The sequence below is a fragment of the Perca fluviatilis genome, chromosome 20, assembly GCF_010015445.1.
Source record: "Perca fluviatilis chromosome 20, GENO_Pfluv_1.0, whole genome shotgun sequence".
Taxonomy (NCBI): Eukaryota; Metazoa; Chordata; class Actinopteri; order Perciformes; family Percidae; genus Perca; species Perca fluviatilis.
The window spans coordinates 11,270,577-11,287,032 of NC_053131.1; the positions used below are offsets into that span (position 1 = coordinate 11,270,577).

The following is a 16,456-nucleotide window of genomic DNA, read 5'->3' on the forward strand; positions in this document are numbered from 1 at the left end:
TTGTCACACCAACAGTCCAAAACAAAAGGTATTTAATTTATAATGTTATGCAACAAAGCAAACACAGCTAATCCTCACTCCAGAGAAGCTGGACCGAGATAACTTGGAATTTTTGGCAGGAAACCAAAGAGAGGGATGTGACATGCAACAAAGGTCCTCGGTTATGTGGCTGTTGTACTATATTTTAATTGCTTTCTGGTGGCGCATACACAATATGCTTAAACGTAGTGTTAGGTGTGAGTAATAAAGTAAACACGTTGCTTTAATAGACTGGTAACTCCTTCTGTGCTAAGTCTGTCTGATATTCCAGTCAATCGCAGTCAGTGTCCTTGTAAAACATTAGTGGCTTAAATAGGTCTCAGCTGAAAAAAATCAAAAATATGTATCACTGACTGAGAAGCTGAAATATACAATTAAGGTGTGTTTTAGGAAGTTGGGCTGTGTTACGTGCCCTGGCCTGCAGTGAGTACAGTATGTGGGTCTGTAGCCATCTTCTATTAATCACGCTGACCAAACACTTAGCGTCAGCTCCACATCTGAGCATGAGGGATAATGAAAACTGGGACACTAAGTTTATTTTCGTCCCTGGAAGTGGCACACACACTGTTGTTTAGTTTTTTGTAATCTTGAGAAATGCTCCTGCTGACATGGCTATTCTGGCCACACTGGTACCCTCCCCCCACCACCCCCACCAATACCATCCTCCACCTCCCTGGCTATGACTGCCACACCCATCTGATTGCCCTTCACTTCCTGTAATTAGCCTCCTGCCTCCTTATCGCCACTTAAAACCAGCGGTGACAGGAAATTGTTTGATGATGAGCGCTACCCAACAGTTAATCTCACACAGATTTAGGTACTTAAAAAGCTTTCTTACAAAATTCTTCAAAAGCCACATGCAAAGCTTAGCGAGTGTGTTTCCGGTAGGTGCCTCTGGCTCTCGTTCGGTCTCCAGGTTGACATCTGTTTGCGCTGTGGCAGGAAGCGTCTCCAGCCTTATTGGCAACCTGTGCTGCCGACCTGCTGTACCGAGTCTGTACAAGCCTGATGCCTCCCTCTTCCTCTCCCCGCTCAGGTGATAGCCAAGCGCGGCCGTGAGTACATCCTGAGGCATATCCCCAACATGCACAAAGACCAGTTTGCCCTCACGGCTTCAGAGGCGCACCTCAAATACATTAAGGAGTGTGCCCAGCTTGATGACGTCACTGTCCACTACTACAGACTCTACAAGGTAAGAGATGGAGTACAGGATCAGATGTTAATTAGCTACAGTGGCTTTCTCCTGCGTTGTCTTTTCCAACACAATGACATTATTGTGTCTATCCAAGACGATTAATCTTGATGTGCAGATATCAATACTGCCTCACAGACTGTGTTGCTTTGCTAGTTTTATATTTAGCTAAGGGAGCATATACTGCATTTACATCTCATTAGATTTCAGGTTATTCTAATATATTAGATTTGACTTCATCTTTGCCTGGTATATATATTTGATTTGATCTCTCAACAGGACAAGAAGGAAGTAGAGGCATCTCTTACATTGGGACTGACTTTACGTGGTATCCAAATATTTCAGGTATTTCACGTTTCTTTACAATCAAGCTTGTGTGTAATGTGGTTTTTAAGATTTTTTTGATTCCTGAGAGATTACTGATACAGTTTCCTGCTTTATGCAATCCTGCTTTCTGAAATAGCATCACTGTAAACATCTTCTATCTTATCAAGTCATTTTTATCCATTGCATTGAATGCTTAAAGTCTTGTTTTCTTAAAATGTGAAATCTGCCAGTGTACTCGGATTATTTCAATCCTTTTTTAAAGAAGTTTCTAGAAGTATCTCCCTGTTTTTGTTCATTTTATATTGTAAACATTCTTAATAAACATTACACTGAATATCTTCATGTATCTAAAATTAGCATTTTGAAGATGTCTACATCAGTCTGGGCTATTTTGCACTATTTTCTAACATATTATAGCCTAAACGATGATTTAGCAAAAGCACTATCGTTAATTACAGCCAGAAGAAAGAATAAGACATATTGCTACACTCATTCTTCATTCCTGAATAAGTTGATTGTGATCTTTAAGAGGTAGAAAAAAATCTTACTGTACTGGTAGATTTCTTACTTGTTTTATGCAACAAAACAAGACTTTCAGAGCTGAATAACAGACAAATGTTACTTCTAAAGAGGGCGATTTTTGCAGTGTGATGCAGTAGTGTTATTGTATCTTTGTTGAATTTTTAATCAGTGGAAAAATATGACCGCACATCTAATTATTGACTTCATGTATCTGTTCTTTTGCGTTGCAGAATGTTGGGTCTGTGAGGCAACTGTTGTACGACTTCCCCTGGACCAACGTGGGAAAACTGGTATTTGTGGTAAGTCAGATGCACCATCACAACCTTTTCCAACACAGTTTTCGTAGGTAGAGTCTTTTTTAGTCATTCCAGCGATGACGAAACCCAAGCATCCCCCTGGCTCATGGCGATAAAAAAAAAAAAAAAGCCTAGATCCTGCTCAGGGTCGTGGAAATTTTTACGCAAGGCTTCTTTTCTCCACACTGCTGTTTTATCTTAGCCCTGCAAGACCTCTGGAACTAATCAGGGATTTAGGAAGACTTTCCTTGCATGTGTGCGCGCACACACACACACACACACACACCACACACATATATATACATATTTTCATGCAGCAGTATTTTCTCCCATATGATATACGTGTCTCTTGATTTATTCATTTTATCAATTATCACTGGTGTCTCTGTGCCCTTTAAAGGAAATCTGTTAAATCTTCTCATCTGTGCTCTGACTCAGCCTGTTGTTAAGCTGAGCATGCACAGCAGTCGGTTAATTTGCTTCCATAGGGTTTCTGTTATCACAGGAAGGCAGAGCGGCTTACTATATATCTGTTTCACTCTGACGGCTTCACTTTTACTGCCAGTCGGCTATTCATCACAATCCAGAGTGGTCATTATTGCTTATCACTGCTTTTGAACAAAAGCGAGCCCTTGTGACTCTAATTTTGGCTACTTGTTTATTTGAACTTTGGACTTTATAAGCAGGTTTCATGACTGTACGGCCCCTGGCCAAACGTGCTTTGTTGTCCCAGAAGGTTTTGTGGTGAGTTTTGCTTCGGACAAATTTTTGGTGCAAACAACCGTCGCATCTGCCACACAGTTCACCGGTAAAGACATCCTGTTTTTTTCCGCATCCTTGTTTTTTGGGTGGTTTCCTTGTGTCTGCTGTCTGCAGCGTCGTGAGAGTGAACCGCTGTGGTTTCGCTGTGGACGTGAAGGGCCTCTCGTGGCCCTGTCCCACCCTTCTCCTGAATAACAGGCTTTCTCCTCCACCCCACCCACGAGTCACGTCATCCAACACCACTGCCACCGCGGCTGCAGCTACGGCCGAACGAGCCAGAGCGCGGAGCAGGGTGGAGGGACGTGTGGGTCAATAAACACCAGATGTTGCAATGGTTTCAGGGGGGAATTTTTTTTTTTTTATTCAGGATATTTGGCCACAATGACTTTAGCTCGTTTTTGTATTAAGGTTTAAATCGAGGAGGGGCATGTTCTCTGTTCGGTGTTAGAAAAGGTGTGTCAGTGTTTTTGATGCAATAAGAGAAACCAAAGTTGCATATATGCTTCTCTTGAGCCTGTGATAGTGTGATCTACTCCCGCCTGAAAGCTGAAATGAAGTAATACCCTCGTGAGTCGTGATTTTGGATCTAAAACTTTGCCTCAACCTTGCTAGTGGCCTCTCTGGTTGATGCTGGTCTTGTTGAGGGATTGTTGGATGAAAACGGCCGCGTGGGTGATGCGAGGAGTCTTCGCTGTGTGTGGCCTGTTTGGGAGATCGTGTTGGAAGGTGGAGAAGGGTGTCCAGCTGTCCTAAGCAGAGATTTTAGATGGAATGACCATGTGTACTGCATGAAACAAGAAACTTTTCTAAGTGGCGTCTGAATACCTTTTAATAACCTGCCACTTGACACCAGTCTGCTGCTGAGTGTATTTGGCCTGGAATAGAGTTACCACCAGTAGGGAAGCCATTAATACAGTGTGTGTGGATTTTGAATTATCTTTAACTATTTTAACCCCAAGAGCCTGATAAATGCAGTTTGCATTAAAAAATTCAAACTCAGTCAATCCAGAATGCACAAATATCAAACAGATTCATAGTTACAGTGCAAACAGGGACTTCTAGTAGCTAGCCCATTATGACTTTCCATGGTGCAGATTTGGACAAAAAAAGAAGAGAGATTTAGGTGTCTGTCCGATTCATGACTCGTGGGATGGATGGGAAAGATTCCCATGTTTACAACTCAAGAACATTTATGTCATCAGACAACTTAAGACGGTTGTATGAGGTGTGAGGGTTACAAATACTGTGCTTTGACAAAATAGCACTTTATCTATACAATTTGGGTTTAATTCCCTTTCATTATGGAATCAGGCTGATATGAGGCGTCCATGTCTGTTTGGTTTTTAGGCAGGTCCATATCGTTTGATACACTATTACAGAGCTTTCAGTTTCTTTGTGATAATTATGACTTGAATGTTATGATTTACAAGACAGAAACTGGTGATTACAGTAATTGTGATATGACATTAAGGCGGCAGAAAGCCACAGTTAACTGACTGACTTTCTCAAAGCATGATGGGAAGATTTGATCCCATATAGGAATAAGAAAAAAACAATGTGAAGAGTGGCATTAATAAATTAATGTGTCGAAAACCGCCGAAACAATTTAAAACTGCATCGCCACTCACAGGCCAATTGTGGCATTTCTGAGAAGTGTAACTTATCCTGAAAATAACAGCAACATTTACAGCAGGCGTGGCTAAGACGTGTACCGTAGTAAGTAAAAGGAGTAAAAACCAAGCAAAACCAGCCGATTGTACAAAGAGTTCAAATCACCTGGGAGAATAGAGTTTTAATGCCGCCGTAACCTGCTTTGTCTTACTCAGTTTGCCTAGGAGCTGAAGAGGGGCAGTTTGAGGTTAAAGACAAATACTCGACTTCATTTTCCCAACCAGAGTTTTCCTGCAGGTCCAGGGATTTGAAGAGGAAGTCTTTCAGCCTCAAGGATACCTCTGCCCAGAGAAAATGTTGTTTTTATAGGAAAGCAAATGAGTCAATGAGCAAATGTTACACAGGTTTTTATAAACTAATTTTCCGATAGTACAGATCTGAACACCTATAATGTGCTTCCCTACCTATGCACAGGCTTTAAACATACTTGGATTAAGCTGTTTTTTTTGTTTTTAAACGCTTGGCTGAAAAAGTGAAAGCTTGTGGTCAGAAATGTGCAGCTCTTTGCATTTTCCAGGGCTTTAAACCCAGCCTCTGCCTTTTTGAAAGTCCAAACCCTTGCAGAAATGTTTATAGGCCTGTATTGAAAACAACCCCGCTGACACCAAAGACAGCTGTTATTGGATCAAGCCTTTGCCAAAAAGCGCGGGAGAAAGCACAAAACCGCCATTTTAGTTTTTCCGTGTATTCAGCCAACATGTCGTCTCCCTGGAAAATCATCAAAACTGCTCAACAATGCTCAGTTTCAGTGTCTGTTGGAAGAAATGAAGAACAGATACGTGGGATGATGGTTGCAGTGTGTTTGGCTACAGAATAGTTTTCAAGAACAGACTTTGGTTCTCCTCTGAGGTCTGCCCTCGGGCCTTCCTGGCGCTCAATCTTAATTTGAAATCCACATTCCTATTTCATAATCTTTTATTATTAACTGCTATAAATCACAGACTTTTCCTGTAATCTAACACCCCGTTTTCATGTCTCGCTCGAGTAACTCATCTACTACACAGGTTGTCCCCTGCGCTCTCGCCACCTCCTGCAGCTGCTCAGCAACAGCCACCGGCTCTACATGAACCTGCAGCCTGTTCTCAAACAAGTCCGCCGGTTGGAGGAAAACGAAGGTATTTTTTTTTTTTTACAGCAATTTGATCTTATCATGTCTTACATTGTGTGTCAAGACACAATTACATAGTTAAATGTTATAAACTTCCAGATTTTAGTTAAATACAACAACTCCTAAAGCAGCTACCTTGTCAGAAATACAACAGAGGAGGGACCAGTAACCTCTTGGAGTCTCTGTTGGTCACCTGGTAGCTCAATCCCAAGAAATAGTCCGGCAAATAACCCTGTAAAATCAAATTTTCGTCTCTACACGATTGTTTTTGTACAGATTAAACAAAAGAGACATAATGTGTGAATTAGTGAGTTTTAGTGGTGCTGGTAGGTGGATTCTGTTACACTCTGATAGAGCCAGGCTAGCTGTTTCTCCTTGCTTCCAGTCTTTATGCTAAACTAAGCTGACCGGCTTCAGGCTATAGCTTTATATTTCATAGACCGATATGAGAGTGGTATCGATCTTCTCATTTAACTATCTGCAAGAAAACAAGTAATCTGGGGACAGTGGTGGCATAGACCGGCAGGATAAAATCTGGGTGGGGAAAGTGAAAGAACAGCGCTTTGTCCCTCCCTCATTACCACCACTGAGGTGCCTATGAGCAAGGCCCTTAACCCCAACCGCTCCAGTGGAGCTGCTCAGTGGCCAGCAGATCGGACTGTGGTTGTACTGGGGAGCTTCCAGGTATGAATGTGGAACTGTGTAAATGTAACGTCGTTGCAAGTGAGAAATTGTTCTCAATCGACTTACCTGGATAAATAAAGGTTAAAAAATCTCCCAAAATGTTGAACTCTTGCTTTAGGGGTTATAATTAAAGACAGTATTTCCCAAGTTTTTGTACATGGACGTTTTTGAACTATATCCACTCTGTTATAAATCCTAAAATGTGTCTATGTTTGGCTGATTTCAGAGAAGAAGCAGTACAGGGAGTCGTACATCAGCGATGCTCTGGAACTGGACATGGACCATCTGGACAAACGTTCCCGGGCCAGCGGCAGCAGCGCAGGGAGCATGTCTCATCACAAACGCCTGTCCCGCCACTCCACGACCAGCCACGGCAGCTCACACACCTCGGGCATCGAGACGGACAGCTTCAGGGCCCCGAGTCAGGCCCCGCACAGGCCCCTACGAACCTGCAGCTCGTCCACAACCAGCCACGGGAGCTCACACACCTCCGGCATCGAGAGCAGCGGCAAGGAGCGCATACTCGATGATGATGGTACGAGTGGGGAGTCGATGTTGAGTTAGTCTCGCATTGCCAGACCTTCCTCCACAGCGCCGCGGAGGAAGGTCTGGCTAGTCCACACAGCATTCAGGGATGGGAGAAAAACGTGTTCTGGTTTATTGGCATTTCTATAAACCAATCATAAGCGCCGGACGGAGCAATAGTGCCTCTGCAAAACAGCCTCGGGAAGGAACTTGTTTTGGTGGAACATGTGTATGTTCAGAAGTTGTTTTAGGTGTACAACAGAAAACTCAGATTGGACAGATAGTCTAGCTAGCTGTCTGGATTTACCCTGCAGAGATCTGAGGAGCAGTTAACCATAGTCCTCAGAAATCCACCGGAGTTTAGAACGCCAACACAAAGAAAGAGGAAGGTGACAGACAACTGGCGGAACCTCCAGCGGCACCTGACCAATCCTGGAAATGAAACGTTGTCGATATAGACTAATGTTGAGTTAATCTTTCATCCCAAAATGATATAAATACACAGTCAGAAAAAAGTTGAACATATAACCGCATCAGTGTTTTAACTGATTGGCATTTCTCATGAGTAGAAGTGTAGTTATGGTGGTAATCTCATGTTCTCAATGCGTTGTTTTTAGTGCTGAAGTAACTAAATTTTCCACAACAACAATGATACAACCTAGCATCTGTTTCATGGAATATTTGCTTTTCTAAAGAAGAATTCACATAAAGTGAAGTATTTGACATTTGTGTCAGCTGCTTTAGCAGTTTGTTCAAAATAAACACAATGAGAACTGGATAATTAGCATCTGTAACAATAACCACTATAGCTAATCAAAGAAAAGTATACCTATAGAAACTAAAAAGGTCCTCACTGGACACACTGATGGCCGGCCAACTCATCCACAATGACTACCTTGCACTAACAGTGCTGCAAAAAGGACAAGACAATAGAAACATGCATATTACCAGTTGAAAGTTAGTAGTAATTCAGAGGGGTTTTTGTTCCTTCAGAGATTGAGATGCTTGTGGACGACCCCAAAGACTACGAGGAGCTTCATGAGATGGCCCTGGACCAGGAGCTGTGTATCCACATCACTGAGGACATGTTGACCATGTCTCCTGATCAGACCAACGGATACTCAGGTACAGATGCAGTCTCGCACGCTTTCTGCTCTACTTTTACCAATTTACTTTTGAAACTTTGAGTTAAGACTCCTTCAGGGTGAGCTGTAGCGTGTGCAAAAGGTAATTCTTGTTAAAGCTTTCTAGCAATATGAGCTAAAAGTATTTGGTTGTAATTATTTTTAATGGCAGCCGTCCAAGCAAATCCACACTGAGCCACGGTAGGCTGATGAAGAGTTGTGTCATTCTGTAGCTGAATGTTCTCATCTGTTCTCCCCAGGACTGATAGTAAAAGACGTCAGCTCCTCCACCTCCAGCTCCTCCGAGACCGTCGTCAAGATGAGAGGACAGAGCATTGAGTCTCTGCCGCAGGTAATTCACATTTAAGTGCATTAACGGCTTAGTTTTCTTAGTCATATTTGATAGCTGGTCATACAGTAAATGACAGACTGTCACATAAGGATATTTACTGTGTAGCTGTTTGATCAGCTATTTCAATTTGTGTCTTCAGATTTAAAGAATCAAATTTCTAGTGATGTTCAACAATCATACAGGGAGCTGCTTCTCAGGAGATACGGACTATGAATGGCTTTTTTTTTTTTATTAACACTCGAAATGAAAAAGGCACTTGTAATAATACAAAATGTATTTAACTGTATAAAATGTTTTCGAGGAAGATCTTGGGTAGATAATAAAGAGAATAAATATCAAACTATATTCCAATCATACTCCAAACACTCCTCTAAACTAAAAAATAAATCAAACCGTATTATTAAGCTTGTTTACTAGATATTTAGTCAATGCTGATCTATAGACAAAATCATGAAGTGCATCTTATGTCTTTTACATCGAGTCAAAACTGGAAGTTCAAGAAAAACCTTCCACCCTGTTGTTACTGCTTTGCATTAGCAAAAGAACCGTTGTAGGAGTCACAAAGTAAAACGGATTCATATTTGAGCGGGGGTTAAGGTGACTCCCGCTACAAATATCTACCGCGTAGGTTTTTAAGTTATTGTTCAGCATCGGATCGACATCCCCACCACAACACTGTGATCCGGCTACATCACCTTGTAGTTTATATTCTCCACAGTAGCTGGGTCTATATTCTTTCATTCACTTTGCGATGTGATCAATATGTGGGACGGTCCGGCTTGTTTAAGGAGACTATGTTGTTCAGTGCAGTATTACATTGTAGCTGTCAAATGGCGTTTTTCCATTACATGGTACCTGCTCGACTCGCCTTGACTCTACTCGACTCTACTCGCCTCGACGCGCTGTGCGTCCGTTTTCCATTGCAGATTTTAGTACCGCCTCAGCGTGGCTGGTCGTCATAGTGACTGCCGTGGGCGTGGCTTAGTAGCGTTGCTTTTCCCCGACTCATTTCCTGGTTCTCCTTCTCCGTAAACAACATGATATCAAAGAGATAGTTAACGTTTACTGCTCCAGATTTCCCACCGTGGTCAGAAAGAACAGGGGAGACACTTTGTTTCTCTCACTATATGACTCTAGAGTCGCTACTCGCTGCGGCGATAATCGCCGTCACTCTCTCACTTCTCCCTCGCTCACCAGCTCCCCACACACACACATCACACATGCACACACCAGCGCAGAAGTATAAACATCAGGCCACTTGTATGCTACGGAGAAAGCTCTGCGTGGAGCCTCCGGCAGCAAAAAACCACCGCTGGCTAAACTATTTAAAAATGCCGTCTCTCGCTAGCAATGCAGTGATCAGTGACGATTCTTACCGACCAGTCAGCAGCCTGCAGGGTTTCACGTCACCTTTTCGGCTCGCCTCAGCTCGCTTGGAACCTCGACTGAGGTGGTACTATAAAATACTATTACTAAAAAGTAATATTTGATTTGTTGTTTTCCGCCTGCAGACACCTGTGTGCAGGAAGCCTCAGTCCTCGACCGACCGACACAGCCAGTCTCTTGACGACGTGCGGCTCTACCAGAAGGACTGCCTGCAGTGGGCGGAGCTCTGCCAGGACACCGCCCACAGCTACACATTCGGCTGCGCCCAGGAGCTGAGCGACGGTGGCGACGGCGGCGGCAGCAGTGGCTATCAGGGCCTCGCCGATCAGCGTGCCGGCATGCTGGAGCAGCACCCGTTTCCCATCAAGAGAACCAACAAGTACTTCTCCCTGGACCTGACCAGCGACGAGGTCCCCGAGTTCGTGGTGTGACGGAGGCGGAAACAAGGCGACCCCTTAGGGTGAGCTCTTTGCTCCGATGTGGAGGTGTTTCAGCCCTCAGGGAACGAGACAAGAGAGAGAGGGTTGGGAGAGCTGGTTTCTAGGATGAGTAAACTGGCAAGTTGGCTGTCCCTTCACTTACCACTTCAAAAGAACAACACATAATAAACGAACAAACATGGAGGACTCTGAAAAGGGAACTTAAAGAACGGACATTTGGTTCAAGAGAAACCTGCATCTTTAAAACGTAACCTGAGCTGCTCCCCTGTGTGAAAGGAAACAAAAGGGATCATGTCATCTTAAGAAAAAACCTTTTTATTCAAATCTGTCTACTCCAAACTGGTTTTCAAGAACACCACGTCGTGTTTGCCTGCTTTATACTTAAACAGAGTGTATGTGTGCGTGCACATAGGCTTACAGCAGACAGAGACTCGTGCACCGACATGAAGAGCATAGCAAAGATTTTCCCTGGAGGACACAAAGGACAAAATCACTCTGAGCTACGAACCAAAGACAAGAAATGGAAATAAACTATGTGCAACTTTTTCTCAATGTGCAACCATGATAAAAACAACAACAAAAAAACATGTCAGTGTCGTGGTGGGAGGGAAGATGAACCCATAACCCTTTGAGAGGCAATAGCATTGGTTTCTTCTTCTACGCCAATTCATTTGATCTCAACAGGAAGTGCAGTGTGCCAACTCTGCCCCCCCCCCCTCCCCTCCCTCTCAGACTGATCTCTGAATCATGTGAACCCCCATGTGCCTTCATCACACTATGCAGGTGTCAAACCATGGCCTTGACAATCAAACACACTCACCTTAGTCATTTCTAAAAATCAGAGCCATCAGAATTCTAAACATTATTTTTTCAATGTCATACACACACAGACACACACACACACACACGCTTCAAGCCAGTTCTTCAGCATCTTAAATGTCAAAAAGACTTGATTTCAAACTGTTTCATGTCCTGTGAACTCTGACAGAGTTTCCCGGGAGGAATGAGGTTGAGTAAGTTCCTACGTGTCCTGACGTGTCGAGTTAGCGGCCACAAAAGCTTCCCTGTAACATAGACTCAAAATGGAGTCTGGTTGGCTGTCGGCCAAATCAAACCGTACATTTTGATGCATACGTACATGTACGTCTTACTCTCTGCTCAGTTGTCTTTCACTCTTGTTGTCTTCCGTTTTGTTTCATCCATCATTTAAACTGGAATTTGTTAACATTTTATTTTTTATTTTCCATCCTGTCGTTTTACATGTTGTATTTTTGTATGAACTGTCCAGACTTGTGTACGTTGAACAGTTATTCTGCGTGCGGTTGATGTCATTCAGTATTACGGGCAAATGTATGTGACAGTATTAAGGACATGTGATGTTTGTGGCTCTGAACAAGACAGACTGGTTTTTTATCATTTTTAATGTCACAGTAAGATTCAAAAGAACTGGAGCCTGTTGTACAACTTGTTTGAAATAAGGACAGGAAGTTGTTGCAGGTTCAAAAACAAAGGTGTTTGGGTTTTTTTTTTACTCATAAATCATGCAGCTCAGATTCAAAGTGCCACTGTAACAGCTTTGTCTGATTTAAATCAATAATATTGTTCTTTTTTAGATAGATACCACCACATTTGTATCTTCTTCTCTTGTTTGAATTAGGAGGAAAATACTGCACCATAACTTTGATCATGACCACAGAATTACTTGATACCACTCTCATGTCAGTACAGTAAATACATAGCTATAGCCATGAAGATAAAGCCGGAAGACGATTAGCTTAGCATAAAGACTGGAAACAGCTAGCCCAGCTTTATCCGAAGGTAACAAAATCTGAATCAATAGCTAAGCCGAGCGTATGTTGTGAAACTCGTACAAGAATTTACATTTTAGATCACTGTTGTTTTTTCTGAGTCATCCCAGTTCAGCTTTAAGTTACCCCATGTCTATTCAAACCCACAGTTTTCACAGACCCAATACAGCAGTAGTGTCAAACTCAGTTTCACTAAGAGCCACATTGGAAAATAAGAATCATATCAAGGGCCAGACATTTAGAGTTTATTGACATGCTTTAATTTTGAAAAAGTCAAACATCTTTGACTGTATTATTGCATGTCTTATAAAGTCTTCTCCCTTACAGTTTGTTCGACATGAAGCCCTAAAAAAGTCAGCAAAAAAGTTCCTTAGCCATCATAGAAAAAAGGCCGAAAAAAGCGACAAAAACAACTTAAAAAACGGGGGGGGGGGCAAAAAGTGCCAAAAGCGTCAGCAAAAGTGCCAAAAGCGTCAGCAAAAGTGACAAAAACTAGGTGGGCCGAAATTTATTGTGAACCTAAATTGATATGCGGGCCGGATCAAAATTTCCGAGGGGGCCTTGAGTTTGACACGTGCAATACAGCATCTGAACAAGGGTTTTAACATTTACATACATTTATCTAACACTAACAAATACATGAATTTGATACTGCTATGTAATTAAAAACAACTTCTATATTTCTTACAGGTTTTTTTTTTTTTCTTTCACTATTTAAACTTATAATTATTTCTATTCATTAATGGAAAATGTCAAGTCACATTTTGATGGACAATGATGTTTCTTATATTAAAACAATATGTGTTAAGGTACATAGCCATACAGTCATAACCCATGTCCTTAAAGTCTTCATAATTTGTTCTTAACTTCCTTTTCTGACTTCAATATATGGTCATACTTACACTAAGTAAGAGTCTGTATGTCTGTGTTCATAATCCTTTCTGTGAAAGGAGCTCCCTTCAGGAAAAAAATGAAAGTTTTTTTTTTTTTTTGTCACCCTGTAGTTGAAGAAATGATTTGTAATTATGAAGTCTGGTCTGTGCCTTCTTGGTACTAACGCCCTCAATATCCAATAAAAAGGTACATTTATTTGCCAAAGTTCTGTACTGTTGTGGTGATTTTTAAAGTGGTACTAAGTTACAGTTTATTTCGTTTTTTAATTTCGGAAAAGGCAGTATAACAATGGAACGTATAGAGAAAATAATAATAAAAAAAAAGGAAATACATTGATTTTCCATTCAGTTTAGTTGTGGCCTTTAATCTACCCAGGAAACATGTTTATCTCCAATAACAAACATACAATTCATATTCTGTATGTTCTGCCATTAAAATATAATAAATGTGGTTATCAGATGAGAATGTTATATAGGTTGGTCCCTAGTGGAGGTACTGTAACACAGCCCCAAAATGTTTAATTAGTGTGTGCTGCCCTCTGGTGTTAACCATAGACAGTATAAAACAGGTATTAACACACGTTCATGTAAGTATCAGTTTGGCCTGAAGGTGGCGGTATTGTCTGGCACATGAGACACCAGCAGTGCTGTTCCTGCCACCTGTCCACTTGGATGCATCAGCTCAAACACAACAAATTTTGTCAAAAAGCAGAACATCGGTCACATAAATATATATATATAATCTTAGATCCTGAGCAACTGGCTACTAGGACAGTGAAAACATCAATGTGGCATTCAACATCATGCTTGTCAACTATAAAGTAGGCCTACACAAATAAATTGTGGGAGCTTTTATTTAAACATGGAGTAACTACATTTTTCTTTGTATAGCACTAAATTCGATGGCTGATACTTTCCTACACTTTAATTCTGATTAAATCTGTTTCCTAGCTTTCCTTGTCCCTAAGGTGAAGTGGCGCCTTGGTTCCCTCTCCTTCTCGCCTGTTAAATGTAGCCTACCTCATATATCTAGGTGACACTATTGACCTGGCATTGACTCTAGAACAGCATGTGAAGCGTTCTATTTCCTGTGAGGTACCTGAGGGACAGTGCCAAACTCAATCTGTCTCAAACTGAGATGGATCATGACTTGGGCTTTTATTTCATCCAGTTTTTTTTTGTTTTTTTTAGCTGCAATGGTCAGCTCATCAACAAGGGACCCCCACTGACAGTCTCTGTCAGACTCTTAACCCCCACCCTCAGTCACTACACGTTACATGAGCGCACATCCTGGATCTGATCCAATATTTGTGCACACCCTCCACTTAACCGTACAGCCTTCCTTCTTTCCCTTTTCTAAAACAGTTATTGTACATCCTGTGTTTGTTGTCTTTTTATACACTTTTTATTGATAAATAGGCTATGTATTATGTATGTTCTTGACTGTAGCAGCCTTTGTATGTATGTACCAAACCACACCAAAGCAAATTCCTTGCAATTGGAAAACTTAGCTAGCTACTTTGGTAAGGTAATAATTTTGATTCTGTTGGCGACTCCCTTCGAAACAAACCTTCAGCTAGCTATGTCTGGAAGAAAATGGTAAGCAAACCTTTTGTTAATAGTTACCTTTATATATATATATATATATATATATATATATATATATATATATATATATATATATATATATATATATATATATATATATATATATATATACATATATATATATATATATATATATATATATATATTAAAAAAAAAACACTGTAACGTTAACTGCACTCTGACAGAGACAGTTAACTAACGTTAAAGCTAAAACAAGAGCTAACTTTAGCTATGAGAGCTAAGATAAAACCCAATTTAGTTTTTGTTTTACCACTTGCTGTTATATGTCATTGAACAGTATCTATTTTGATAAATCGATGTGTCAGCTTGTTATTCAACATAAATAAATGAGGCAGTAGCAAAGTCCAATAATGATAGAGGGAAAACAGCTAACTTTAGCTAGCTAGCTAGCATTGAAAAAGTTTTAAAGCTAACTAGCTAGCTTAATGCTAGCAGACTAGCCCCGTCCATGAAAAGCACCAAAGCCGGTCTACGGTCTATATTAGAAATTCTTTGAAAGCACTAATTGCCAATTCATATGATTTTTGGTAAAGAGACATTTACATTTAATCAAAAGACATTAATCTGCAATTTAATAAATTTCTTGTAGATTAATTGGTTATTAATTCCAGTATTAAAATTAACAGTAGATTGACAGAGACACACAGCTGTGTATAAACTGTACCTAAATAATCCAAACAAAATCTCTCTCAAACAAACTAGTTTAAATTGACAAAATACTATAGTTGGGAGATACAACATTTCTTCTCATATTCTGTGAAGATTATCCAAAAGGCTGAGTTTCTGCATTTTTTTAGGTATTGTGTTAGGTCTTCCAGCCTAAAAGTTATGAAATAAAGCCATTACAACCTTTGTATCTGTTACACAGTTTGCTGGTCAGCCTAAAAACCTGCTAACTTCTGTGTTTCTTTAGGTTCTCTCTGCCTTTGAACTTCCCACTGCATTATTGAGTTACTCTATCTGCTGAGGAAGGCCATTTGATGTGGCTGAAAGCATCGCAAACCCCAAGTAAGTAGACCTTATGTTTTTTTGTTTTACTGTACTTTACAGACTGCCAATACGGCCATACGGACTGCCAATACTCATGGACACTCACTTTGTCCATGACATTCATGGATACTCTATCATAAGCGCTCACTCCAAACTTTTATAATAACTACAGACATATTCTTTTATCTTTTATATTTTATGGATATTTTATATTTAAATACATACGCAAATAATATATATATTTTTTGGTATGTTAGTAGATACTATTTTAAATGAGAGCATATTGCTCGCTGAGCCTGTTTCTTGTCCTTGCCTGGACATACAGTATGTCGTTCCTTGTTTTTTCTTGTTGTTTGTTTTTATTTTTTTGTGTGGTGCAAGGGTGGCTCTGTGAGAGCACCCTAAATTTCGTTGTACCTTCACAGTGCAATGACAATAAAGGCTATTCTATTCTATTCTATTCTATTAAACACAGTAACTTCTGGCCGGCTGTGTTGGAAGAAATATTCAGATAATTTACATAAGTAAAAGTAGAAATAGCATAGTCTAAACATACTTCATTACACGTAAAAGTCCTGCATTCAAAATGTTACTTGAGTAAAAGTACAAAAGTATTATCAGCAAAATGTACATACTAAAAGTATCAAAAGTGAAACTATTTATTATGCAGAAACATGCCTTCCTTTTATAGTGTTATTATAGTTAATA

At 40.6% G+C, this 16,456-nt stretch overlaps 1 protein-coding gene across 1 annotated transcript in view; it reads left to right on the forward strand.

Moving 5' to 3' along the window:
* The window catches only part of frmd6 (FERM domain containing 6), a 31,365-nt gene extending 18,028 nt beyond the window's left edge, over nucleotides 1-13,337 (forward strand). Inside the window, exons 7-16 of the mRNA XM_039786412.1 lie at nucleotides 1,076-1,231; nucleotides 1,511-1,576; nucleotides 2,311-2,383; nucleotides 4,252-4,263; nucleotides 5,659-5,689; nucleotides 5,797-5,924; nucleotides 6,828-7,136; nucleotides 8,120-8,251; nucleotides 8,511-8,602; nucleotides 10,114-13,337. Of these exons, the coding sequence (XP_039642346.1) occupies nucleotides 1,076-1,231; nucleotides 1,511-1,576; nucleotides 2,311-2,383; nucleotides 4,252-4,263; nucleotides 5,659-5,689; nucleotides 5,797-5,924; nucleotides 6,828-7,136; nucleotides 8,120-8,251; nucleotides 8,511-8,602; nucleotides 10,114-10,419 (1,305 nt within the window). The 3' untranslated portion in view covers nucleotides 10,420-13,337. The remainder of the gene's footprint in view (nucleotides 1-1,075; nucleotides 1,232-1,510; nucleotides 1,577-2,310; nucleotides 2,384-4,251; nucleotides 4,264-5,658; nucleotides 5,690-5,796; nucleotides 5,925-6,827; nucleotides 7,137-8,119; nucleotides 8,252-8,510; nucleotides 8,603-10,113) is intronic.
* Nucleotides 13,338-16,456: the final 3,119 nt, after the last annotated feature.